This window comes from Labeo rohita, chromosome 12 (assembly GCF_022985175.1).
Source record: "Labeo rohita strain BAU-BD-2019 chromosome 12, IGBB_LRoh.1.0, whole genome shotgun sequence".
NCBI classification, from domain to species: Eukaryota; Metazoa; Chordata; class Actinopteri; order Cypriniformes; family Cyprinidae; genus Labeo; species Labeo rohita.
In genome coordinates, this window is record NC_066880.1 from 6,888,879 (window position 1) to 6,916,027 (window position 27,149).

Here is a 27,149-nt window from a genome sequence, read left to right on the forward strand (position 1 = left end):
AATTTTATACATTATTTTTATAATATAAAATGTATGGTTATATATAGTATTTGTTTTTATTATTAATTTATTAATTATTAACACAATAAAATAAAGTATAATATCTTTATTTTATGTATACATCTAACATACTATAATAATTTGTGTAATTTATTTTTTAATAGTTAATTTATATATGTTACATTTTTATACATTATTTTATAATAATAAATAAAATGTATATTTTTATAAATTGATTTAGATTTTAATTTTATTGTATTTAAATAGTTTATATAGTGATTATTTTTATTAGTTTATTTATTAATTATGAATAAATGATTTATTTTTACATATTCAATTCAGTTAAATAAAATGAAATAAAGTATAATATCTTTATTTATTTTATGTATAAATGTAGTATGTTTACTATAATATTTTAAAATATATTTAATGTATTATTAATTATATTTAACATTCATAATATTTTATTGTTTAGTTCCTGTTATATATCTTATTCAATTCTTTGTTTAGTGAGTTAGCCACCTTTACATAAATACCTATTCCTCTCAGGTGTGCCTCAGCCTGATATTGTGTGGTACAAAGACGCAGTACCCATAAGCCCCGTGAAGACCCCACGTTACAGAGTGCTGGCAGGAGGCAGTCTCCAGGTTAACGGCCTACTACCCGACGACACCGGAATGTTCCAATGCTTTGCCCGCAACCAGGCCGGAGAGGTGCAAACCAACACCTACCTCGCCGTTACGAGTGAGTTCATCCGCCCGTCCCACTCTCCGGATTACACCTTTCCCCTTTCTGCCTCTCATGCTCCCATACACTAATGCACAAATACATGTGGACGTTTATTTCCTCTGCTTCTCTCTCTGTCTGTCGCTTTCTCTTGCAATCAGAAAGGCTTTGAATGCCATACCAACAATGGCTTTCTGTCTTTCTTTCTTCCAGTCTTCATTCTCTCTCGCGTCGCTGATGTGCTTTTTGTCGCTGTGCTAAAGCTGTGATTAATACCCTGTTGTGAGGAAGAGTTGTGAGGAGGAGAGAGACCGACAAAGAGACGGCAGAGATAAAGAGGGCTTTTATAGAGGACTGACTGAGCTTATCTTGCCGCTCAGAGACACATAGAGCTTTCTAAAACACTAAACACCAGAGCTAGCCGCTATGTACCACTGTTTACAGTCAACATAGATACTGAATGTAGACAGTACTAAAGTTAAAGGTAGTTTATCCAAAATGAAAATCTTGTCATACCTCAATCTATGTCTTCGTCCAAACAATGAAAGTCAGTGGGGTCCAAAACATGTTTTGTTCTCAGTAGAAGAAAGTAAGTCATACAGATCTTGAATGAAATGAGGGTGAATCAATAATGACGCAATTTTAGGATGAACTGCTCCTTTAAATTTGATCAACCGCACTGGAAGTTGCAAGGAAGTGTTTCTTCGCCCACCTCCGAAATCCCAATTTAACTCGCTTGTCTACATTTCCCAGTGAATTGTTTTTTGTTCAACTTTTTGTTTCATACCTGCTTTTATCCCGTTGTATTCTGTTGTTTTCTTTGCTTGTTTGGTTTCTAAGCCGGGCTTTGATCCACGCGAATTGAGTTTTGTGTGATTTCCCAGCGCTTACGTGTGTGAGGAACCGTTTGAACTTGCGTGTGCTGTTGTACATCTCTGTTTCTCATGCCGTTGCTGTGCTTTTCTCACAGGTATAGCGCCGAACATCACGGCGGGGCCTTCCGACAGCACTGTGATTGACGGCATGTCAGTTATCCTGCACTGTGAGACCTCAGGAGCGCCCCGTCCTGCCATCACCTGGCAGAAAGGTGAAGAACACATCCTTCATCGTCTACACTCACACAATTCAGAAGAACAACTACAAAGTGTCAGCTCCCAGGCTGCACTTCACCTCAGCACCTCTCTGTTCCTCTGTTTTACCTGCTTTGGCTGGTTATTTTCCGCCACTCTATTGCACTGTTTTGTTGCAATGTCGCCTTGACTTAACTGTCGTCATCAGGCATGAAAATGATTGTGTGATTTGACATAGGCTACAATTATGCAAATAAATCTTTTATGCATGAACAATACAGTACAATACAGTTTAAAAGTCTGCAAGATTTTATATAAATATATTAATATATATTTATATATTATATTTAATATATATATTTTATATAAATATATTAATATAAATTAATATTATATATTTATATTTACACTGCTGTTCAAAGGTTTGGGATCAGTAAGATTTTTAATGTGTTTAAAGACATTTTTATGCTCATCAAGGCTGCATTTATTTAATCAAAAATACAGAAAAAAAAACATTAATATTGTGAAATAATATTGCAATTTAAAACAACAGGTTTCTACTTGAATATAGTTTAAAATTTAATTTATTCCTGTGATGCAAAGCTGAATTTTCAGCATTACTTCAATCTTCAGTGTCACATATACACTACCGTTCAAAATCTTTATTCTTTTAAAGTAAATTAATATTTTTACTCAGCAAGGATGTGTTAAATTCATAAAAAAGAGATTTTTTTAATAAATGCTGTTCTTTTTTATTTTTATTTTTTATTCATCAAAGAATTCTGAAAAAGGTATCACAGGTTACAAAAAAATATTAATATTAGGCAGCACAACAGTTTCCAACATTGATAATAAATCAGCATATTATATTGATTTTTGAAAGATCGTGTGACACTGACGACTGGAGTAATGATGCTGAAAATTCAGCTTTGCATCACAAGAATAAATTCTATTTTAAAGTATATTAAAATAGAAAGCCACTATTTTAAATTGCAATAATATTTTACAATTTTGCAGTTTTTTCTGTATTTTTAATCAAATAAATGCAGCCTTGATGAGCAGAAAAGTCTTATTTAAAAAACATTTAAAATCTTACTGATCCCGAACGTTTAAACAGTGTATATAAAAAGAAGTGTATATAAAAAGAAGTCTCACCAAGGCTGCATTTATTTGATTAAAATATAGTAAAAATAGTAATATTATGAAATAGTATTATAATTTCTTATCTAACTGTTCTGATATTTTAATATATTTTAAAATGTCATTTATTGCTGAAAAATCATTCTAGTAATCCCCTATTTATCATTGGTTATTGGTTGTTATCAATAATATTATTATTTGTGCTCATTTATCAATGTTGAAAAAGTATTTGTGTAAACTTTTTTCAGTATTTTTCGATGAATTTTGATGAAATATTTTGTAACATTATGAATGTTTTTGATTTGTTTAATGCTTCCTTGCTAAATGAAAGTAGTAATTTCTTACATTCTTAATTTCTCTTACATTACTTTCCACAAAAATATTAAGCAGCACAACTATTTTCAACAATGATAATAGTAAGACATAGTTCTTAAATATCAAAATCAGCATCTTATAAGGATTTCTGAAGGATCATGTGATAATAAAAACTGGAATAATGGCTGCTAAAAATTCAGCTTTGCATCACAGGAATAAATTAGATTTTAAAGTATATTAAAATAGAAAAAACTTGTTTTTAAATTGTAATAATGTTTAAAAAGATTCTGTTTTACTGTATTTTATACAGGAATATATTAAAGACAGAATCCACTCTATGTTGTACTTTACTGTGATCTTACCATAGTAAAGGGGGCTTGTTAAGCATGACACAAAGCAGAGTGTCTAAAATCAACTTTCTTGAATAGCCAGCCTAATTTTGTTTGCTGTTTTTTCTTTCTTGTCTTATTGTAGAAGCTTCAAATACATATTTAACCAGAACCATTTGAAATATCAGATACTGGATGCCACAAAATTATAATTTTGTAAGGATATAATTGTATAGCAGACCGACAAATTAGAGGAGAATGTCCATCCCCAGCACTGTGCTTTACATTTTTCATGCCGGAGCAGAAGGATAGTAAGCACGCTTGTGGCTTTAAAGGATTAGTTCACCCAAAAATGAAAGTTCTGTTGTTGTTTACTCACCCTTCTGTTGTTCAAAACCCATATGACTTTTTCTGTGGAACACAAAAGAAGTTTTAAAAGAATTGTTTTGGTCTTCCTTGTCCACGCAATTTTTATGAAATGGAACTGAGGCTGTCAACCTTCAAAAAGGATGCGAAAGTATAAAAAGTAGACCATATGCCTCTCACACTATAGTCTATGTGCTCTATTTTGTGTGAGCAGTAGACCCATATTTAAGTCATTTTTTGCAATGAAAAATTGGCATAGGTCTTTTAGTGTGTTCAAGAGAGTGGCGATGTCTGATTAGTAAACAAATCAATCACTCGAGTCAAATCTTTCATTCAGTTACAGCTCAGTGGAAGGGAACATTCAGTGCCTTATAACTTAAAATTTCAGTCAGTTTCTAATACAAAACTACATCATGACTTCAGAAGACTTGAAATATAGTACATGAGTCATATTGACCACCTTTATTATACTTTCAAAGGGCCTTTGTGTCCTTTCTGAAGCTTAAAACCTTCACTCAGTAACAAAAATAATTCTCTTTTTTTGTGTTCTTTCAGTTTTTTTGAAAGTCTAATATGAATGCAGATCTTGCAAGCTTAAACAGGACAGTTATATAATATAATTAATATAATATAATTAGGGCTGGCAAACGATTAATCACGATTAATCGCATACAAAATAAAAGTTTGAGTTTGCTTAATATATGTGTGTGTACTGTGTGCAATTATTATGTATATATAAATACACACAAATTAATGTGTATATTCAAAAGAAATATGTTATTTATGTACAAAATATTTTTATTTATATATAATATAAATTCTATAAAAATTATAATAAATACATATACTTGTAAATGTATTTATATACATTATTTCTTAAATATATGCATGAATGTGCTTGTATTTGTATATACATAATAATTACACACAGTACACACACATATATTAGACAAACTCAAACTTATGCGATTAATTGCAATTAATCGTTTGCGAGCCCTAAATATAATATAATAATATAATATAATTTAATATAACATAATATAATATAATATTATATAATTTAACATAATATATTATGTAAAAAATAAAGGAGTTTTATGTAATCATATCATTTGAAATAACATTTTGATATTAAAGTTACTTGTGCTTTTATTACAGGCTTTATGTTTGTCATGCAACTTGATTTTAATAAACCAAGTAGCACAACAAAGTAAAACCTATAGTAGAAATATATTTTTATTAGTAATGTAATATTATAATAACATAATTGATATATTATTACATAAATTACTACATAATTTACATACATTTATAATTTAATTTTTATATTAATAAACCAAGTTGCATAACAAACATGAAGCCTATAACAAAAATGACACTTTTTACATATGTATTTATGTCTGGATATGTATTCTCCACAGGAGAGCGAGTGCTAGCAAGTGGTTCGGTTCAGCTCCCGCGGTTCACTCTACTGGAGTCAGGAAGTTTACTCATAAGCCCCTCCCACATATCAGATGCTGGCACTTACACCTGCATGGCCAGCAACTCTCGTGGCATAGATGAGGCCTCGGCCGACCTCGTTGTCTGGGGTGAGTGAGTGTGTGTGTGTGTGTGTTTTGAAGTGAATAGATCACAGGCAATCTTTGTACCTCAGGATGTCCATGTTTAAGTGTGTCTGCATGTTTGTTTCATACACCTGTGCATATACTGATGTGCATTTCCTTTGTTTTATCATACAGCACGTACACGCATCACAAATCCTCCTCAGGATCAGAGCGTCATCAAAGGCACAAAAGCCACCATGACCTGTGGTGTGACACATGACCCCAGCGTCTCAGTCAGGTGCGGTCCACTTACATAACTGTTGTAAACACAAGTTTTGCATTTAGTGAAACTTGCAAATGCCACCATGTGGGTGGAGAAAAATGATATTATTTAGCTAGATGTTTATTCTTAGATATTTAGCAGTGCAGCTGCAAGGGATTTTAGTGGATTTTTTTTGCAGTCCCAAGGTGTATGTAATATTATTTAGTCCCTAAATACTTTAAAGGTTTAAAACTCCACTTTAAGTAAGACTTCCAACTTGAGATTTTACCGTTTTTACATTATTAGAAATGTAATGATTCTTTAGGGTTCTGAAAATGTGGGTTGTTAGATGTTTTTGATGATTGCTTGGTTGATGGATGCTACAACACTCTGGGTGTTTGCTAGGCCATTACTAGTTGAGTTCTAGATAGTGATGCACCAGTTTCTTTATACAAGCAAATTGGGTTAGTCCGATACTCATTGCCAAGTGTGTCTTTGTTTGAGCAATTTGTTGTTTATTTGCTTTATAACAGGCAAACTGGACTTAAAGGATTAGTTCACTTCCAGAATAAAAAAAAATTCCTGATAATTTACTCACCACCCATATCATCCAAGATGTTCATGTCTTTCTTTCTTCAGTCAAATAGAAATAAAGGCTTTTGAGGAAAATGCTAGACGATTCTAACAAACTATTAACTATGACTATTGCCTCAGTAAAATACTAATTTGCTGCATTTTAGTAGTTAGTAAGGTAGTTTTTAAGTTTAGGTATTGGGTCATGCAGAATATGTGCTTTATAAGTACTAATAAACAGACATTAGTTATAAAAAGGCATGCTAATAAGCAACTAGTTAATAGAAGGAATTGTTCCCTATACTAAAGTATTACTGCATTTTCTCTCCTTTGCGTCCTTCTTCAGCATCTCTGTCCTCTGTTAGCATCCTGTTTACAGTTTTTATAATATTTACACACAAATTACATTTTGGGAAATGATTGCAGTGCAGTTTTTGTACAATTTCCTGGAATGGAGATCGGCCAAAATAAAACTAAAAACCCAAAACACGCTAGAACTAGAGATGCACCAATAAACCAGACATAAATCAGAACCGTTTGTTTGCTCCAAACAAATAATCGCAATTAGCTGGTTCTGATTTATGGCTGGTTGACCAGTGCATCTCTTGTTCTAGAGTGCTTTGGATGCTTCATTATGTGTGCATTGTATTCCCTTAAAGGGATAGTTCACCCAAAAATGAAAATTCTGTCATTAATTACTCAGCCTCATGTCGTTCCAAACTGCAAAACCTTTGTTCATCTAAACACAAATGAAGATATTTTGGATGAAATCCAAAAGCTTTCTGACCCTGCATAGACAGCAATGCAACTGACACATTCAAGGCCCAGAAAGGTAAAAAGGACACTGTTAAAATAGTCCATATGACATCAATGGTTCAGCCTGGGGAATACTTTTTGGTGCTCAAAGTAAACAAAAATAACCACTTCATTCAACAATTTCCTCTCTGGAATGCCGTTTGGAACAACATAGGGGTGAGTAATTAATGATAGAATTTAAATTTTTGGGTGAACTATCTCTTTAACAATTCGGTTGCTAGAAAACATCCTTGTTGACATTCAAACAACTGCAACGCTAACAATAACATTGCCATTTTGTTTGCTTATATGTTTTTGAGCATTGTCGACAATGTAACACCTAGGAATGTCTTAGTAGGGAATTCTCACTTCCAACTTGGAACGGAATGCAGGGGTTAAAATGCTTAACCTTGAATGAGCACCAGTGATAGTGATGCATGCCTTACTGTAGCAATATCATGTTTCACGGCATTCAAATCCTGATGGATAAAATCGTCTAGCGTTAATGATGCCGCACCAGCGTGAAATCATGAGCCATTACATTATCTCAACATTTACAGCCCCCGTATAGTTCCTCAGAATCCTTTGAATCTGCCGGCAATCCTAGTGCGCTCAATTGGAAGTCTACAGCTTCAACCGTCCTCCATTACAGCAGTCTGACATCGAAGAGTGATTTGAAGACAAGATTCAGACTCTCATTAAAAACCTGCAAACTTCCAAGGAGTTCCTCTCAATGAGAACCTGAACTGCACTTAGTGATGACTTTTAAGAGTGTTTTTTCAGTGATTCAGTCTCCGTCTTTCTTTTCCATGTCTTTCTGTCCTCCTTAACCTCCCTCCAAACACCCGTGGAGGCTTTCCGCTTATTTCGTAACGAATGAGGGATGAGAAGGAAGGGTAATTGTGTTGGATGGAAGCAGTAATTGATAGCAGCAGTAAAAGGATTTCCAACAAGCCAAGCCATGATGCAATTAATCACAAGTGTTTGTGAATGCGTATCTGTTTCCAGCGCGTGTGAGAGAGTCTTATCGATTACGCAGAGCTTGGACACATCTGTTAGAAGCTTCTGATGACCTTGGATGTTCCCTGAACTCTGTACAGTGTCTTTGTGATGGATGTAATATGTGCAACTGCTCGGTTAAATACACTACCTCATACACACAGGTGTCATACGGTAACTACATCTGCTAGACCGGCAGCACAAAGGAAGTGTTGCTTTGCAGTCAAAGAAACGATGCAATAAATCATTCTTAATACAATTATACTATCAAATGCCATGTTCTCTATCCTTCTTCTAAACTATTTTTTTGTTTAATTGACCATTTAATACTTTAGTTTTTAGTTTAACTTTAATTACCAAGACAACATCAAATCTGAATTGACCCTGTTTACATAAATGCAATAATTCATCAGTCTTCAAAAGTTTTTTATATTCTTTAATCAAAATGTAATTATGTTCAGAAATGTTTACAAAAGTGTTCTGAGGGATTTAGTGTGTTATGCTGGTTCAATTTTCTTTTTGATGTTAAGAGTGTTTTGCAAAAATGTTCTGGGTGGTTGCTAGGGTGCTGTTACGTGGGTTCTAGAACATTTTAGGTGGTTGCTATACCATCGTTAGGTAGATGTTAGTGTATTAGGTTGCTAGGGTGTTGCTAGGTGGATGGTAAAACATTCTAGGTGGCTGCTATACCATCATTAAGTGGGTGTTAGTGTATTAGGTTGCTAGGATGTTAGGTAGATGCTAAAATGTTTTTGGTGGTTGCTAGGGTGTTGTTAGGTGGATGCTAGAACATTCTAGGTGGTTGTTATGCTGTCATTAGGTGGATGTTAGTGTATTGGGTTGTTAGGTGGATGCTAGAATGTTTTGGGTGGTTTTAGGGTGTTACTAGGTGGATGCTAGAACATTCTAGGTGGTTGCTATACCATCATTAGGTGGGTGTCAGTGTATTAAGTTGCTAGGATGTTGTTAGGTAAATGCTAGAATGTTTTTCACCGATGGAGTTTTGGTTCCTTGCCGCTGTCGCCTCTGGCTTGCTTAGTTGGGGACACTTTCTCTTAACACAATATTGCATTTTATTTTATTGTTTTTGATTAACTACCTTTACCTATAATGTGAGTGTTTAATGTTGCCTTTGGCATTATTGATGTACTGTTTCATATTTAATACTGTACAGCCGCCTTGTCACAATTCTGTATTGTTAAAGGCGGTATATAAATAAAGGTGACTTGACTTGACTTGACTTTTGGGTGGTTGCTAGGGTCTTACTAGGTGAATGCTAGAACATTCTAAGTAGTTTCTATGCTGTCATTAGGTGGATGTTAGTGTATTGAGTTGCTAGGGTGTTGGTAGGTGAATGCTAAAATGTTCTGGGTGGTTGCTAGGGTGTTGCTTAGTGAATGCTAGAATGTTCTGGGTGGTTGCAATGCCGTTATTAGGTGGGTGTTAGTGTATTAGGTTGCTAGGGTGTTGCTAGTTGAATGCTAGATTGTTCTGGGTGGTTGCAAGGTTGTTACTAGGTGGATAATGGAGTGTTCTGGGTGGTTGCTAGGGTGTTACTAAGTGAAACCTTGAGTGTTCTGGGGGGCTACAAGGGTTTTAGTACATGTATGCTAGAACAGTCTGGGTGGTTGCTAGGGTGTTACTAGGTGGATGCTAGAACATTATAGGTGGTTGCTGTGTCATTATTAGTTGGATGTTAATATATTAGGTTGCTAGGGTGTTACTAGGTGAATGCTAGAATGTTCTGGGTGGCTGCTAGAGTGTTACTAGGTGGATGCTAGAACATTATAGGTGGTTGCTGTGTCATTATTAGTTGGATGTTAGTATATTAGGTTGCTAGGGTGTTACTAGGTGAATGCTAGAATATTCTGGGTGGCTGCTAGGGTGTTACTAGGTGGATGCTAGAATATTCTGGGTGGTTGCTAGGGTGTTACTAAGTAAATCCTTGAGTGTTTTGGATGGCTGCAGGTTTTTACTAGATGGATGCTAAGGTGTTACTAGATGGATGCTAGAACATTCTAGATGAGTGCTATCCCGTAATTACGTTGATGTTAGTAAATTAGGTTGCTAGGGTGTTGCTAGGTAAATGCAAGGATGTTCTGGGTGGTTGCTAGGGTTACTAAGTGAATCCTTAAGTGTTTTGGGTGGTTGCAGGGGTTTCACTGGATGGATGCTGAAACAGTCAGAGTGGTTGCTAGAGTGTTACTAGGTGGATGCTAGAACATTTTAGGCGGTTGCTATGCGTTATTATGTGAATGTTAGTGTATTTGTTTGCCAGGCCATTGCTATGCGGTAGCTAGAATGTTCTGGTTGCTAAGTTGTTACTAGGTCGTTGCTAGAATGTTATGGATGGTTGCTAGGGTGTTACTAGGTGGATGCTTGAATGTTCTAGGTGGTTGCTAGGGTGTTACTAGGTAGAGATGATACTGGGTGGTTGCTAGGTGGATGCTACAGTGATCTAAGTGTTGTGGTTGCTAGGACATTGTTAAGTGGTTCTAAGGCTCTATTGAATAGTTGCTACATCTTGAATAGGCGGTTGCTAGGGTGTTTCTAGTGAATACGTTGTTTATGGGTCAGAAGAAATTTGAAGTAATGAAGGGTTTTACAAGCACCACTAATAACATTACAACCAAATTTTTCACAATCAGATCAAATCCAGCTTGATCAAATCAAGTTTCACACAGAAATATGTCACATTAGAAAGTGTATTGTATTGGATTTTATGTTATAGTTTTAAATAGTTGTAAAACAGCATTACACAATAATGGTCTCAAAATGAACCGTTTGTTTGTACACTCAGGTTTGTTTGGGAGAAAGACGGTCAGGTGATCATCCCTCAGTCTCTGCCTCGACTGCGGCTGGATGTCAATGGGACGCTGCACATCTCTCAGACCTGGTCAGGTGACATCGGCACATACACCTGCAGGGTGACATCAGTGGGCGGCAATGATTCCCGCAGTGCGCACTTACGCGTGAGGTCAGAGATGAAAACGCACTCCTATCATCCTCTCCGCTCTGTTCCCCAGCCACGCAGTCCTTCATCTCCTCTGATCATTTCTTTTTGATTTGTTCTTTCCCTGCTCTCTGAATCGTATCTCATTCAGTTTTTCAATATCCCTGTTTATCACCTACACTCATTCGGCCTCTTTTTCTGTCTCGTTGCCTCTATTTTTTAATTTAATAGCACAGCAGTTATTGTCTGCCCTCATTTTTTCTTTCTGCTCATCTTCATCGTTTTTTTTTAATCTATCGAATATATTGCGATTCACACTGTGTCGTTCTTTTTTTGTGTAATGTTCATGTCTCTTATCGATTGATACAGTAATCTTATAGTCATTCATACATTTCGACATCTACTGTCAAACATTCGCATTCTCTTAAAATTCATCTTTTCTTTCTCTTATATAGGGATCAAAACAAAGTGCTATTCTATATTTAATGTTTATGGTGCATTTACAGTCACTGAGAGGTTGTAGCTCCTTGCCAACTATATCACATTTAACATTGATGCTTTTATCCTCACTGACTTCTGTTTTGTAGACTGACCTATTCATGTTCTTGTTTTATTCAGACATTATATATAATGCCTCACCGAGTACACATTAAATGGCCCTGAAAAGTCAAGACTATCTCATGCTTTTCCATTTTAAATAACATGTTACCTACAGGCAGTTGCCTCATGCCCCTGAAAACCCCAGCGCAGTGTTAAGCACCACAGAGAAGAGAGCCATAAACCTGACGTGGGCGAAACCTTTTGACGGGAACAGCCCTCTCATCCGCTACATTCTGGAAGTGTCTGAAAACAGTGAGTAAAGACCTCATATGTGGATCGTTAATCTTGGGCAAATTGTGTGACATTGATGTAGTTACCTTGGTAAGAATTTCACTGATGATCTTCTGAAAGTCACAATAATGTTAAATAGAGTAAGCTGTTATAATCATTGCTATTATTATTATTATTATTATTGAATAAATAGTTCATATATAATTTACATAATTTATATATATATAAAAAAAAAACAAAAAAATACAAATACTGTAAATATAATATAAATATAATATAAAGATAATTATTACTATTATTGACAAATGTATAGAATTTCTGTGTTAATAATAATAATAGCAATATTAAGTGATTATTATTATTGTTGTTGTTGTTATTGTTATTATTATTATCATCATATCAAATGATACATATTTATATATTAATATACATATTTCAATAATAACCTCAACAACATCAATACATTATTAATAATTGATTATTATTATTATTATTAACTAAATAATTTATATATAATTTACATGTTGTTAATAATTATAATAATTATTTAATAATTTGTTTATAACAACAACAACAGCATCAATAAAATAATACAAATAATGTATTAAAGTACAAGTAATGTATTATTATTATTATTATTATTATTATTATTGAAAAATTGTATATATAATTTCTATAATAATAATAATTATAATTATTATTGTTGTTGTTAGTAGTAGTAATATTGATATTATTATTTTATTATTATTAAAATAATATGAACAAAATAATTTATTTTTAATAATAACAACAGCATCAACAAAAATTATTAAAATTATTAGAATAATACAGGTACAGGTATACAATAATACAATTATTATTATTATTATGATTATTATTATTGACTAAATAATTTATTTTTAATAATAACAACAAAAACATCAATAAAATAAGAATAATACAAGTGAATATTTTTATTATTATTATTGGATAAATAATTTCTATATAATTTATATGTTGTTAATAATAATAATAACTATTATTATTATTATTATTATTATTATAAGATTACAATAAATAAATCAAAATATCAAATATCATTTCAGTGTTAATAATATAATAATAATAATAATAAAAATAATAAAACAGTATTATTATAATTATTATTATTAAGACTATATTATTATTATTATTACTTAATATTAACAAAATTATTTATTTTAACAACATCAATAAAATAATAATATAACGATTATTATTATTATTATTATTATTATTATTTATTAACAGTAGTCAATATAATAATAATAATAATAAATAACGACCATAATATTTACTGTGCTATATAATATTATTGTTTATTATAAGGTTCAGCAAATAACGATATCACAAATGATTGTTAAAAACAAACAAACAAACATGAAAAAGTAATTGATGCTTCTTCACAGATTTTTCAAATGCACCATATTGATGTATCACCTTCTGGGTTTTTTGAAGCACTACATAGAACCATTGAACTTGAAAGGCTCTTCAGTGGCTTCATAGGACCTTAAGAAGATTGTCCTATGCATAACCTCTTTTTTGATGTTGGTTTGGTTCTTCACCTAGCTCATTATGTATTTCTCATTATCTGCTCTAAACAGATGCTCCTTGGACAGTCCTGTTGGCCAACATCGAGCCGGAGTCAACTGCTGAAACAGTCAATGGGCTCATCCCGGCGCGTTCATACCAGTTCCGCCTGTGTGCCGTCAACGACGTTGGCAAAGGCCAGTTCAGCAAGGAGACTGACCGGTGAGCTCATCACAGGGTCCTAAAGCCTGCCGAGTATTACGGCTGTGCCCTGTTTGACCATTAAGATAACTCTATCACTCTCTCACAGCATGTGAAAATTGCCTGCACTCTCGTGGGACAGTGTCTATAGAAGGATTTATCTGTCTGAACGCCGTGTGTGTATACGGCCATATTTTTCTGGGATGTGTTTATGTGTGTCAGTGTATCTTCTGAGGATCAGTGTAATCAAAGCCCTCGGCGTGTAAAGAAAGCTTTTCGACACTTAAATTAGACATTCAGCAAATGCCCCCATCAGAACGGACACAAATCCCTTTAGTTCTCCTGAGGTTTGAAACAAACCTCTTCTAGCCAAGATAATCCTGACTCAGAATATACAGGATGAAACCAGCCTATATAAAAGAGCAAGAGATCATATTATGACTGTCTTACGAATCAGACAGTATATAGCAGAAATGAATCATTTGCATTACAATGAATTGAAGAAACTGGCTAGAATGAAAGAAGTCCTGCAGTCTATCAGCAGTTTCAATGTTTGGTGTTTGTGACAGGTCTAGATTGGACTGGACTAATCTAAGAAATAAAAGCCTTAATAAATATATGTATATATATATATATATATATATATATACATATATATATAGTTACCTAGTCTTTGAAGAAAATTATTTCCGAGTATATAATTGTAACATTTTTAACCATTTTAACCTAGCCTAAAAAAATATGATAACCATTAATGACTGATTTTATTGCTGATTTGAATTTACATTTTTGCTGCCCAGAATGTATTTTATTTGATTTAAATATTATCTGGTGTTTAGTGGTCACCCGATATATCGGTGAGGGCAATATATCGGTTGATATTTGCCATTTTTTTAAAGAAATATCGCCATCAACCAGTGTGTGTAATAATAATAATAATAATAATAATAATAATAATAATAATAATAAAAATAAATAAATAAATAAATAAATAAATGCATAAATAAAAAAAAAAAAAAAAATATATATATATATATATATATTTATATATATATGTATATTAGTAGTTTTTATATTGTAGTTTTTGAAGAAAATTATTTCCTATTATTTAAGGATAACATTTTTAACTATTTTAATAGTTTGTGAGAAACAGACTGTTCTGAGTGTTATTTTAGCTTAAAAAATCATCTTTAAATATTATTTGGTGTTTAATGGTCGACCAATATATCAGTGAAGGCAATATCGGTCGATATTTGACATTTTTAAAAATTTTCGCCATCAACCAATGAGTTTAAAAAAAAAAAAAAAATTGTAATAATAATAATAATGATAATTTAAAACATTATACTGTTGCCTAGTATTTGAAGAAAATTATTTCCTATTATATAATGGTAACCGTTTTAACCATTTTAACAGTTTTTAGAGTCGAAGAGTTTTTTTTACAGGGTTGTTTTTTTTTCATATTGATTGATTTTCAATTTCTTTTTATTTCTAATTTAGTTTATTATGTTAAATAAATATAAATTTCTCTGCAAAATACCATTTACGAACTTTAAATAGTGTGATGATAAAATATAATATAAAAATAAAATGATTAATAATAGTGATATAGGATTATTGAACTGTTTTTAAATAAAATAATACACAAATACTAAATAGAGTGTGATAATCCTATTATGTAAAACAAAAACTGAGTATTAAATAAAATACTATTATTTTAAAGTACAGTTAAAAATACAATTCTAATATTTACGTTTTAATTAATTTATTTATTTTTTTATTTTTTTTAACATTTTCAAACCTAAATCAGCAAGCTTTTATTTTGGCGGGTTACCGGTCATTCGTTTTAGCACTGCCGAGTGAGTAAGCCTAGATTTATGCTTTCAGTTTGAATGGAAACCTTATACAGTATTACAGTTGGTCGATCAAAAACGGTGATTGGACATTACCAGCTATTGACTGGTCTGAACTTATTTACATAGCACATTTTTTATTTTGGTTGCACATACACACCTGAGCATCAGTTATGTGCACCAGTGTGTATATCAGCCATCAACAACTCCACAGTGACTGAGTACTGTTCATGTTTATCTTATTTCCTCCAGGGTTTCTCTTCCAGAGGAGCCGCCCAGCGCTCCGCCTCAGAACGTCATTGCCAGTGGCCGCACCAACCAGTCCATCATGATTCAGTGGCAGCCGCCTCCAGAAAGCCACCAAAATGGCATCCTGAGAGGATACATCATCCGGTGAGACATGTTTACTTATGTCTGGGGTCTTGTAGTATCTCAAACCCTGTGTTTCTTCTCTGTTTTACACTTATTTCACTCTTAAGCTTCTGTAGTATGTAAGGCCGAGCCAATATGATTTTTTTTTTCCAGCTAGTCTAGATTTTCATTCCCCACAGCAGGTTTGTGGGTGAATTTGATTGTATTGTATTATTTCAAGGCTACTCCAGGATTCGAACACTTGAGGGCTTTTTCCTTGCTGTCAGTGATGACAGTGAAATGGACTTTTTGTTCATTTATTTATATATTTTTCCTGTTCATCATTGAGGAAAGCTGAAGGCCGTTTTTGGTATTGCAAACATAAGTAATGGTACCTGACCTTGGCCGCCCCATACGGTCCTCAGCTCAGCTCAGGAAAAACACACGAATGCCATGAAATTTCTCGAGTGGTTCTTTGTCGCCCTCTGTTGCTTATAGACGGTACTGCTTTTAACAAAACTCCAACAGACAAATTTGATTATGAAGAGTAGGTGTATTTTTAGAGATGCTTATCAGAGAGGCTTATCTTGGGGAAATTCTCTGCTCTGTCCGTTAAGATCAGAAAATCTCTTCATCTGTCCTTGACAGTAACAATATGACCATCTGTTAATCTCAGGTATCGTCTGACCGGTCTGCCTGTGGATATCCAGTATAAAAATATCTCTAATCCTGATGTCACCAACCTGCTGCTGGAGGATCTCATCATCTGGACTAATTATGAAATTGAGGTGGCGGCATATAATGGAGCTGGACTGGGTGTTTACTCACATAAGGTTACAGAGTGGACACTACAAGGAGGTGAGGGTTTAAATCCCATTCTGAAGGGTTTTTTTTGTTTGTTTGTTTTTAAGACATTAATGCTTTCATTCTTAAATTGGTTGAAACTGACAACAAAATCCTTCATAAGATAACTTGCATTTTGGTTTGTTTTTTTTTTCCAATTAATTCTGTTTCTTTGAACTTTCTATTCCTGAAAAAAAATCACAGTTTACACAAAAATATTAAACACAACTGCTTTCATAACTGGTGTAAATTTCAGAAATGGTCATTTTAAATTATTACTGTTATTACTGAATATTACTGTTTTTTTTGGGGGGGGGTGTTATCAAATAAATGCAAGCCTTGCGGAGAATTAGTTCATCTGATGCCTTCCTCAAAATCAAACATAGAATTAGATTTTTATTTTTATTTATTTATTTATTTTACAATTAGAGGATCTAAACATTGTATATTAACCTTATATGTAATATTTTATGTATATGTATTTACTAGTTTTTATTTTTATTTATATTGTATACGTATTTATTTATTCATTTATTTGTTTATTTATTTAGTAAAATAATTATTCCCAGAATATTTTCAAGACAGTAAATTATGTTTGTTTGTTTGATTGTTCATTTGCATGTCATTTATTTATTTGATGGACATGTTAATTAATTTGCAGGGATTTTTATGCATTTTAAGTAAAACATTAATATTGTAAAACATTAGCATAATTTATAATAACCATTTACTATTTTAATATATTTAAAAATATAATTCATTATTGAGATGGCAAAACCGAATTTTAGCAGTGATTACACCAGTTATATAAGCAGATGTGTTTAATTTTTTGTGTGTGTGTAAACATTGATAATTAATTAATTTACATGTTTTTTATGCTTCTTAAGTAATTTAAGTACAGTAATACTGTAAAATATGTTTAATTTTTTTGGTGTGATATTTATTTATTTTTCTAAGATTATCTCATGATTAGAAAGTTCAAAAGAATGAAATATATCAGAAATAAAATTGCAAGTTATTTTATAAATGATTTTACTGTCACTTTTAATCAATTCAAGAATTAAAATATTAATTTCTTGACAAAAAAAGAAAAAAGTATTCATTATTAATAAATTACATTGTTTGTTTGATCATTTGCATGTCATTTATTTATTTGATTGACTTGTAAATGAATTTACATGTTTTTTATGCTTTTTAAGTAAAAACAGTAATATTGTAAAATGTTTAATTTTTTTTGTGTGATATTTATTTATTTTTCTAAGATTATCTCATGATTAGAAAGTTCAAAAGAATGAAATATATCAGAAATAAAATTGCAAGTTATTTTATAAATGATTTTACTGTCACTTTCAATCAATTCAAGAATAAAAGTATTTCTTAACAAAAAAAAAAAAGTGCTAATTATTATTAATAAATTACATTATGTTTTTTTGTTTTTTTTTGATTGTTCATTTGCATGTTATTTATTTATTTGATGGACTTTAATTATCTACTAATTATTATTACTAAATTACATTATTTTAAGCTGTTATGCTGTTTTTAGAACCACGAAAGGGTCATTTTTGCAAAGCCTTTTCCATTAAATATTGGTTCATATTGAGAAGGAACAATATTAGACATAGTTGAGTAATTATTCTTTTAAAATACCACTGCTTAGTCGTGAAGATGCTGCTGTGTGCCATTTATAATTTGTGGAGTCAGAACTAATGGATCTTTGTTCAGTTTTCTGGAGTTTAGCCGTCGAAATGTGTTACCAAAAAAAGAAGTCTCATTTGTTTCCGTCTCTGTCTTCCGTTTTCCATTTTACCTGTCAACCAGTTCCCACCATCGCTCCAGGCAATGTGAAAGCAGAGCCCGTCAACTCCACCACAATACGCTTCACTTGGACAGCCCCGAACCCGCAGTTCATCAACGGCATCAACCAGGGCTACAAGGTAAACGCTGAAGGAATGAGAATAAATCTGCACTCCGACCCTAGCTGCTGAAAATGTATTAAACGCCGCTTTATTTTTAGGTTTTGAGTTTGTTGATGAGATTTCATGCAAGGGTAGCCAAAGGTCTTTTTCCAGCTTTGTTTTCGTTTTTGCGGAGAGATCCGGAATTGATCCTCCTGTCACTCTTTGCTTCTTTATAGCCAGACTGTCTGTGGAAAAAATTGTGTAGGACAATTACAAAATGGAGACAGTCAGCCGGACACATTAGTCTTAATAGCTTATTAGCCAGGTTTAGGCTCGGCCCCAGACAACAACAGCCGGGATTTGAGGGAATGTTTGTGTCGGTAGGCTTTTTCTCTGTGGGCTCGTTGGAGAACAATCTTATAACTCTCATTCCCTCTTTAGTGCCCTCAGAGGAGAGTTTCAAGTGTCTATAAACTTTGAAATGCCAAATAATCCACGACAATATTGGGAAAAGAGAGCAAATCTGTGACCATTCAGCCATTCTCAGTGGGGAGTTTACTTAGAATCAATCACGGCTCTGATGGTGTTATTTGAACACCATTATGCAAATGAGATAATGGCACAAACACGCCCATAAAATGTGTGTCAATGCACAGGGCGCTTTAATCTTGCACTGCGGTTCTAGGTTATGGAGGACATCATATTTAGACTAGTTTTATGTATATATGTAATTTTACTTCACTATTGACATAAAAGACATTTAAAAAGGACATGAAAAAGAGCTTGTCTTATATTATATTATTCTTCTCCATTTTATTTTTATAACTATTATTTTTCTTCACTGTTATGAACCAGACATCAGAATATTTATATTCTGTGAAAATATACAGAATTATATAAAATAGAATAGACTATTTTAATTTTGTATTTATTTATTTATTTTTATTATTATTTTATTTCATTATTGTGACCCAGACATCAGAATAAGCTTAAAAATGTTAAAAACAAAATAAAAATAAATAAAAATAAAAGCTTGACTAAAACATATTGTTTATATTATATTGTTTTTCTCCATTCTGGCAGAAGCAGCATTTAGACTTTAATTTATATTTAATTATTTTTTTAACTATTATTTTACTTCATTATTTATTTATTTTTTTACTATTGTTTCACTTCATTATTGTGGCCCAAACATCAGACTAAGCTTAAAAATGCTAAAAATAAAAATAACAATTAAAAAAAAAAGGTGACTAAACCATTATATTGTTCTTCTCCATTCTTGCGGATGCAGCATTTAGACTATTTTTTTTTTTATTAGTAATTTATTTATTTATTTATTTTTAGGGGGAAAAAGGAGGATTTATTTATTTATTTATTCTAAAAAAGGAAGTATTTATTTATTTATTTATTTCATAACAGCTGGATTGAACCATTATATTCTCCATTTTGGGAAATGCAGCATTTTGACTATTTTAATTTTTTAATTTTTATTTTTTAACTATTATTTTTTCTAATTATTGTGACCCATATATCAGAATAAGCCTAAAAATTAAATTAAATTAAATTAAATTAAATTAACAGCTTGACAAAACCATTATATTGCTCTTTTGCTTTCTGGACCCATACATCAGCAGCAGAATCAACTTAAAAATTATTTTAAAAAATAATAAAATAAAAAAACACTTTACTAAACCATTATTACTGTTCTTGTCCATTTTGATTAATTCTGCCATGATAATTAGAACATGTACAAAACATTAAGAAAAAAGTATTTAAAAAATTACGTGCAAGTAGATAAATATCTAAAACTGGCTTATTTATTTATCCCTCACTCTTTTTAGCTATTAGCATGGGAGCCAGGAAAGGAAGACGAGATGACAATAGTGACAGTCCGGCCGAACTTCCAGGACAGTGTGCATGTGGGCCACATCAGCGGCTTAAAGAAGTTTTCGGAGTACTTTACGTCTGTGCTCTGCTTCACCACACCAGGAGATGGTCCTCGCAGTCCTCCACGACGTCTGCGCACACATGAAGACAGTGAGTGCTGTTTCTACACGCACACATTCACACTTTACATGGTTACTGTTGATGTTCAATGCTTTCAATTTCAAGAACCAGTGGAAGCAGGATAACCTCAGACCCTGGTTTTAATGGAAACACAAACACACATCTCCAGGTATACTGTACCTGTGAAGGTCTCACAGTCTGATCTCTGACCTGTATTTTCAGCCCCTGGTGCTGTGGGTCACCTGAGCTTCACTGAGATTCTGGACACTTCTCTCAAAGTCAGCTGGAGAGAGCCCAATGAGAAGAACGGCGTTCTGACTGGTGAGTTATTAGCAAAAATGTCTGTATATATATATATATATAGTTTTCAATTTTTTTGTATCATAAATGTACTAATGTATGTAATAAGTGTCAATTATATATAGAAAATAAATTAAATATAATTTAAATACAAATAACTGAAATTTAATACATTTATGACATAAAAATACATATAGTAATACATCATAAATGTATGAATACATGTATTCATTTCAATTCTTTTTTATTTAAATTATATTTAATTTATTTTCTATAAACAAATATACACACATATATATAAAATAAATAAATATAATTTAAATAAAAATAATAAATATAATTCACATAAAAATAATTGAAATTTAATACACATATTTGTGAAATAAATAAAAAAATACATATAGTAATACGTCATAAATGTTTGAATACATGTATTAAATTTTATTTATTTTTTATTTAAACTATATTTAGGTTATTTTCTATATATAAATATACTGAAAAATAATAAATATAATTTAAATACAAATAACTGAATATGTATTTTTTAAATTTGTTTTTTTATTGATGTATTATATATATATATATATTTGTTTATAGATTATACTGTATTCTTTATATCTTTTTTAATATCTGTTTATATCTTATACTATATATATTATTTATTATATTCATTAAATCTATTTCTATATATAAATAAAAATGTAATATAATTTGAATAAAAAATAAAATAATTGAAATTTAATACATGCATTAATACAGTTATGACATATTACTATATATATAAAATATTTTAATATATATTGTACATAATATAATATTTATATATATATATATATATATATAAATATATATAAAAAATTATATATATATATATATATATATATATATATATATATATGGAAATAATTAAAAAAAAATCAGTAAAATTTAAATTTAATACATGCATTAATATATTTATGATGTATTACTTTATTAAATTATTCATTTATAGAGAGAGAATTTTGCAATATATCGTATATTTGTAGTTAGTATTCATTTAAAATCATTTGCAATAATTATTCCCAAAATATTTTCAAGAATTCAACTGCTCAATTCCTAGAACCCTTTAATTCTCTAAATTAATTTACAATATTTTGTCTATTTATTTTAATGCAATTTATATAGTATATATTGTATTATAATATAATAATAAAAAGTATTTAATAATTATTTCCTAGGCTATCGTATATCATGGGAGGAGTATAACCGTACTAACACACGGGTTACACACTACCTGCCTAATGTTACTCTGGAATACAGAGTCACTGGACTGACCGCTCTCACCACGTACACTATTGAGGTAGCTGGAATGACCTCCAAGGGTCAGGGTCAGCTGTCATCTTCAACCATCTCTTCAGGAGTACCACCAGGTAAAGCAGCCATTCACACACATATGCACAAACCACAAACAAACTGCACATTAAAACCAGACCGGAAACGCTAAACATGGTCTAAAAAGTCTTAACGTGAGAGAAGAAAACACATGCTCTTTCCACGAGTCCCCTTGAACCAGCTTTGGACCACCATTGGTTTTAGAGCCCCTATTAAAAGGACTACAGAGGGTTATAAAGTTAAACATCCGAGCCCTCGTTATTGCATCGATGCAGCCCCAACACATGCAGCCCAGAGCCGCAGAATAACTGACACGAGGAGGCCCTGGTTGTGCGGAGTTCGCGATTACGACTCCCACGACAGAGATCGTTTCTCCTTTATTGCTTCATTAGACGGTCTATGGCTTCCAGACTCGAACCGTGTACGAGCCGCACACATTCAGACGTAAATGTAGATGTTTAAAGATGTATGAATCCTGAACGGTCATAGTGTCGCACCGTGTTACCCTTATTACCCGAAGTTATGCAGAGCCTGCTGCTTTCACAACATTCCCACAGTGATAATAAGCCGGGTAACAGCTGTGAGTTTGGACCGATTTGTACCACAGTTCTCCTTCATTTCTGCCTTTCACACAGACATTGAACTGTGGGTGTATTTAGAGCTGCCACATCAATGAGTTTTCCAAGATGCCACAACATTTTGCAGCCTCTGGTTGTAAACCAAACTCCTGAAGAAATTATATAAACTTTCACAAGTGAGAATGGCAATTTATGTTTTATTTATTTCTCTATATAGCTCATCTTACCAAAAGGGGGCGCCGTAATACAGCTAAATATTTTCAATTCAAATATTAATTCAACATGTTTGGATGCTGAAACAAATTCTTCTACTAGGATTTATACCCAGGACTAAATTAAACAAATCTGATGTTTTGTAAACTAAAACACGTTTTTCTCTCCCAACACAGAGCTACCCGGGCCTCCCACGAACTTGGCCATCTCAAACATTGGTCCTCGAACTGTAACTTTGCAGTTCAAGCCAGGATATGACGGCAAGACCTCGATTTCTCGTTGGCAGGTGGAGGCCCAGGTGAGTCACTGTTTATTCAAGGGGAGAAGTTTTTACCTTCTTAATTTGATCTTTGCATGAATCTCTCTTTTGCTTGAATTTTTCTCAGGTGGGTGTCATTGGAGAGAACGAAGATTGGGTGATGGTTCATCAGGTGGCCAATGAGCCTGACGCACGCTCTTTGGAAGTGTCCGGCCTCAACCCCTACACCTTTTACAGGTGACACATACATTAATTTAGTACTTACATGAATATATTATCAAATAAGGCCTCAAGAGGGTGAGAAAAAAAGAGTTAGTTTCTGTCTGACAGGTTTTGTTGAAATCTATTCATAAGTGGTCTGAGGAGATCCATTTGAGCAGTGATTGGTCTCATTTGACCACTTATGCTATTTTAGTATTTTTTATATGCTGTTATAGTATTTATTAATATTTTGAATCAGATTTTTTTTGTATTTTCAGAGTTTATTTTAAAATTAGGTTAATTAATAATTCAGTAAATTAGTAAAATTGTGATTTTTTTTAAATTATTTTTTATATATTTCGATATAGCTTTTCTATATATTTTTGTATAGTGTTATAGTATTTATTAATATTTTAAATTATTTTTTATATATATTTTCAGAGTTTATTTTTTTAAGTATAATTAATAATTTAGCAGTTTAATTAATAATTTAGCTTTTTTTAATTTATTCTGTTTTTTTATTTTTCTATATAGCTTTTCTATATATATTTTTTATATATTTTATATACTGTATTTATTAATATTTTGAATTAGATTTCGTTTTTATATTTTCAGTTTATTTTAAAATTTGTTTATTTATTTAGCTTTAGTAATTTTGTTACGTTTTTTTTAATTATATATTTTATTTCTTATATTTCCATATAGCTTTTCTAAATAATTTTAATGAAATAAAATTTAAAAAATGCAAATATTAGATGAAAAAAAAAAAATTTGAAAGTTTATGTGTGTGTGGTATATATATTAAAATATAAGTTTTAATTTTGTCATGGGCTTTAATCATTTATATTGTGCCTTTTCAAATATTTTTATATAGATTTAATTTTAAAAATTTCAGTTTTCGTGATTTTAGTACTTTATTATTTAATTAATAAATACATACATATTTCAGTTTTTGGTGTTTTTGGTGTATTACTTCCTCTTTTGTTAGTAGTTATTTATTTCAGTTAGGTGACAAGGCAACATTTCTTTAGTTTAAGTAAAACTAAATCTATTAAAACCTATTTTTATTAATTGAAACAATGTCAAAAAAAAAATACAAATATTAGATGAAGACAACAAAAATTAAAAAATAGAAGTGTTTATATATGTATGTATGTATATAATCATTAATCTGGAAACAATATATAAATATATATATACAATTCAATTCACCAAGTTTTATTAATTTTGTCATGTCCTTTAAACATTTTTGTACATTTTTAATATTTCTATATATATTTAATTTATTTTTATTTCAGTTTTAGTGATTTTTGTACATTTTTTATTTCACTAATATATAAATACGTATTTTAGTATTAAATGAGTATTTGATACTTTATTTCCTTTGTTAGTATCTATTTATTTTAGTTAGTTGACAGTTGTTAATTTAAGTATTTTATTTTGGGATTTTAATGTAGTATTATTTTATATTTTATTTCAGCTTTATTTCTATTACTAAAAATTTTTTAATAGTTTTAAATTTAGTTTTAGTTAACAATAACATGGGATTTTCAGGTTCCGTATGCGTCAGGTGAACATAGTGGGCACTAGTCCACCCAGCCAGCCTTCCAGAAAGATCCAGACCCTGCAGGCTCCTCCTGATATGGCTCCTGCAAATGTCACCCTGCGGACGGCCAGTGAAACCAGCCTCTGGCTTAGATGGGTGGTATGTTCTACAACAAAAACAATACACACATACAGTATGTGGCATTGAGACTGTGACACAAACTAAATTTCTCGCTTTTTCACCTGTTGATCAGCCTCTTCCCGAATGGGAGTACAATGGCAACCCAGATTCGGTGGGTTACCGCGTGCAATACAGCAGAACCGGAGCTCAGTCCAAAGCTCTGCTGCACGTCATCGCAGATCGCCTGGAGAGAGAGTTTACTATTGAGGACCTGGAGGAGTGGACGGAGTATGAGGTCAGAGTTCAGGCCATCAACGGCATTGGAGCGGGACCCTGGAGTCAACCCGTACGGGGAAGAACCAGAGAGTCCGGTAAGGACAAACTTTGCATAGATCACATATGTTGTTCTTAATGCATGTCTTAAATCATTCATCTCATATAGTAAATGAGCACAGATCTGCACACACATGCAAGCCTTTTCATTCCTCCTGTGCAATAAAAAAGAAGCAAACAGACTTCCTCTGGATCACCTGTTTTTCTCCTTCTGCTCAGCTTGTTCTCCATGGTTACCAGAATTCAGTGAAACAGCTTTGGGATTAATAAGTGGGTGTTGAGGAAATTGGTAACACATGGGGCTGTACACATGACTCCCCTATTTTTCTTTAGCCAATCAGATTCCCACAATCATGCACTCTGTGTCCGGGGATTTGTGCCGGAGAGTGATTCTCTGTGTAACTCCCCCAATAATGGTCAAAATCTGGTGTCTTTCGGGCCTCACTGCCTTTGTGATATGTGTCTGGCTATCAGCTCACACTTAATCTCCCACACACACACATATATATATGTAAGGCACATATTTCAACCCCATTAAGGACTTGGAATGCATAGACATATTCAGAAAGGCTCATTTAGCCATATATGCCTTTAACCAACATATTCATCTCTATGAACCCTTTGTCTTCCTTTGTTTTAATGCAGTCCCCTCTTGTGGCCCCACGAATGTTTCTGCCTTTGCCACTACCTCCAGTAGCATTCTGGTCCGGTGGTTTGAAGTTCCTGAACCTGACCGGAATGGACTCATCTTGGGTTACAAGGTCTGTGAGCACTTTCAAATGAAAAAAAAAACACCATTCATTAAAATAATTGGCACGAATGACCATGTAAATTTTAAAACTTGACTACTATGGAAGCCTGTTTTTGCCACTGAATAAAAAATGTAAAAAAAAAAAAACTATCTTGCAAATCTTGCAATTCTGCATGATATAAACTTGCAAGTTAAAAAGTCAGAATTGTGAGGAAAAAAAGTAAAAATTACGAGATAGAAAATTGCTTTTGTGAGGAAAAAAAAGTCAAAATTGCATGGAAAAAAGTCAGAATTATGAGAAAAAAGTCAGTTACAAGAAAAAAAATCTGAATTGCGAGAAAAAATTCTGAATTACGAGAAAAAAAGTCAGAATTGCAAGATATAAACTCGCAATTGTGAGAAAAAAGTCAGAATTGCAAGATATAAATTTGCAATTGCAAGAAAAAAGTCAGAATTGCAAGATATAAACTCTCAATTGCGAGAAAAAAGTCAGAATTGCAAGAAAAAAGTCAGAATTCTGAGATATAAACTCGCAATTGCAAGGAAAAAGTCAGAATTCTGAGATATAAACTCGCAATTGTGAGAAAAAAGTTAGAATTGCAAGAAAAAAGTCAGAATTCTGAGATATAAACTTGCAATTGCAAAGAAAAAGTCAGAATTGTGAGATATAAACTCGCAATTGCAAAGAAAAAGTCAGAATTGTGAGATATAAACTCGAAATTGCGAGAAAAAAGTCAGAATTCTGAGATATAAACTTGCAATTGCAAAGAAAAAGTCAGAATTGCAAGAAAAAAGTCAGAATTGTGAGATATAAACTCGAAATTGCAAGAAAAAAGTCAGAATTGTGAGATATAAACTTGCAATTGCGAGAAA

At 32.1% G+C, this 27,149-nt stretch overlaps 1 protein-coding gene across 6 annotated transcripts in view; it reads left to right on the forward strand.

The window, feature by feature from the left end:
- Positions 1-27,149, forward strand: part of sdk2b (sidekick cell adhesion molecule 2b) — a 375,983-nt gene that overhangs the window by 305,470 nt on the left and 43,364 nt on the right. For all 6 annotated transcript variants that reach the window (XR_007828797.1, XM_051123673.1, XM_051123676.1 and 3 more), the window contains exons 9-26: positions 550-744; positions 1,697-1,813; positions 5,368-5,535; positions 5,686-5,788; positions 10,920-11,096; positions 11,788-11,924; positions 13,526-13,673; positions 15,758-15,898; positions 16,533-16,714; positions 18,518-18,633; positions 20,439-20,634; positions 20,827-20,925; positions 22,122-22,313; positions 23,243-23,364; positions 23,453-23,562; positions 25,081-25,231; positions 25,326-25,563; positions 26,171-26,286. Coding sequence is in view for 5 of the 6 variants with exons in the window: in XM_051123673.1 (XP_050979630.1) it covers positions 550-744; positions 1,697-1,813; positions 5,368-5,535; positions 5,686-5,788; positions 10,920-11,096; positions 11,788-11,924; positions 13,526-13,673; positions 15,758-15,898; positions 16,533-16,714; positions 18,518-18,633; positions 20,439-20,634; positions 20,827-20,925; positions 22,122-22,313; positions 23,243-23,364; positions 23,453-23,562; positions 25,081-25,231; positions 25,326-25,563; positions 26,171-26,286 (2,708 nt within the window). In the remaining variant the exon portion in view is untranslated. The remainder of the gene's footprint in view (positions 1-549; positions 745-1,696; positions 1,814-5,367; positions 5,536-5,685; positions 5,789-10,919; positions 11,097-11,787; positions 11,925-13,525; positions 13,674-15,757; positions 15,899-16,532; positions 16,715-18,517; positions 18,634-20,438; positions 20,635-20,826; positions 20,926-22,121; positions 22,314-23,242; positions 23,365-23,452; positions 23,563-25,080; positions 25,232-25,325; positions 25,564-26,170; positions 26,287-27,149) is intronic.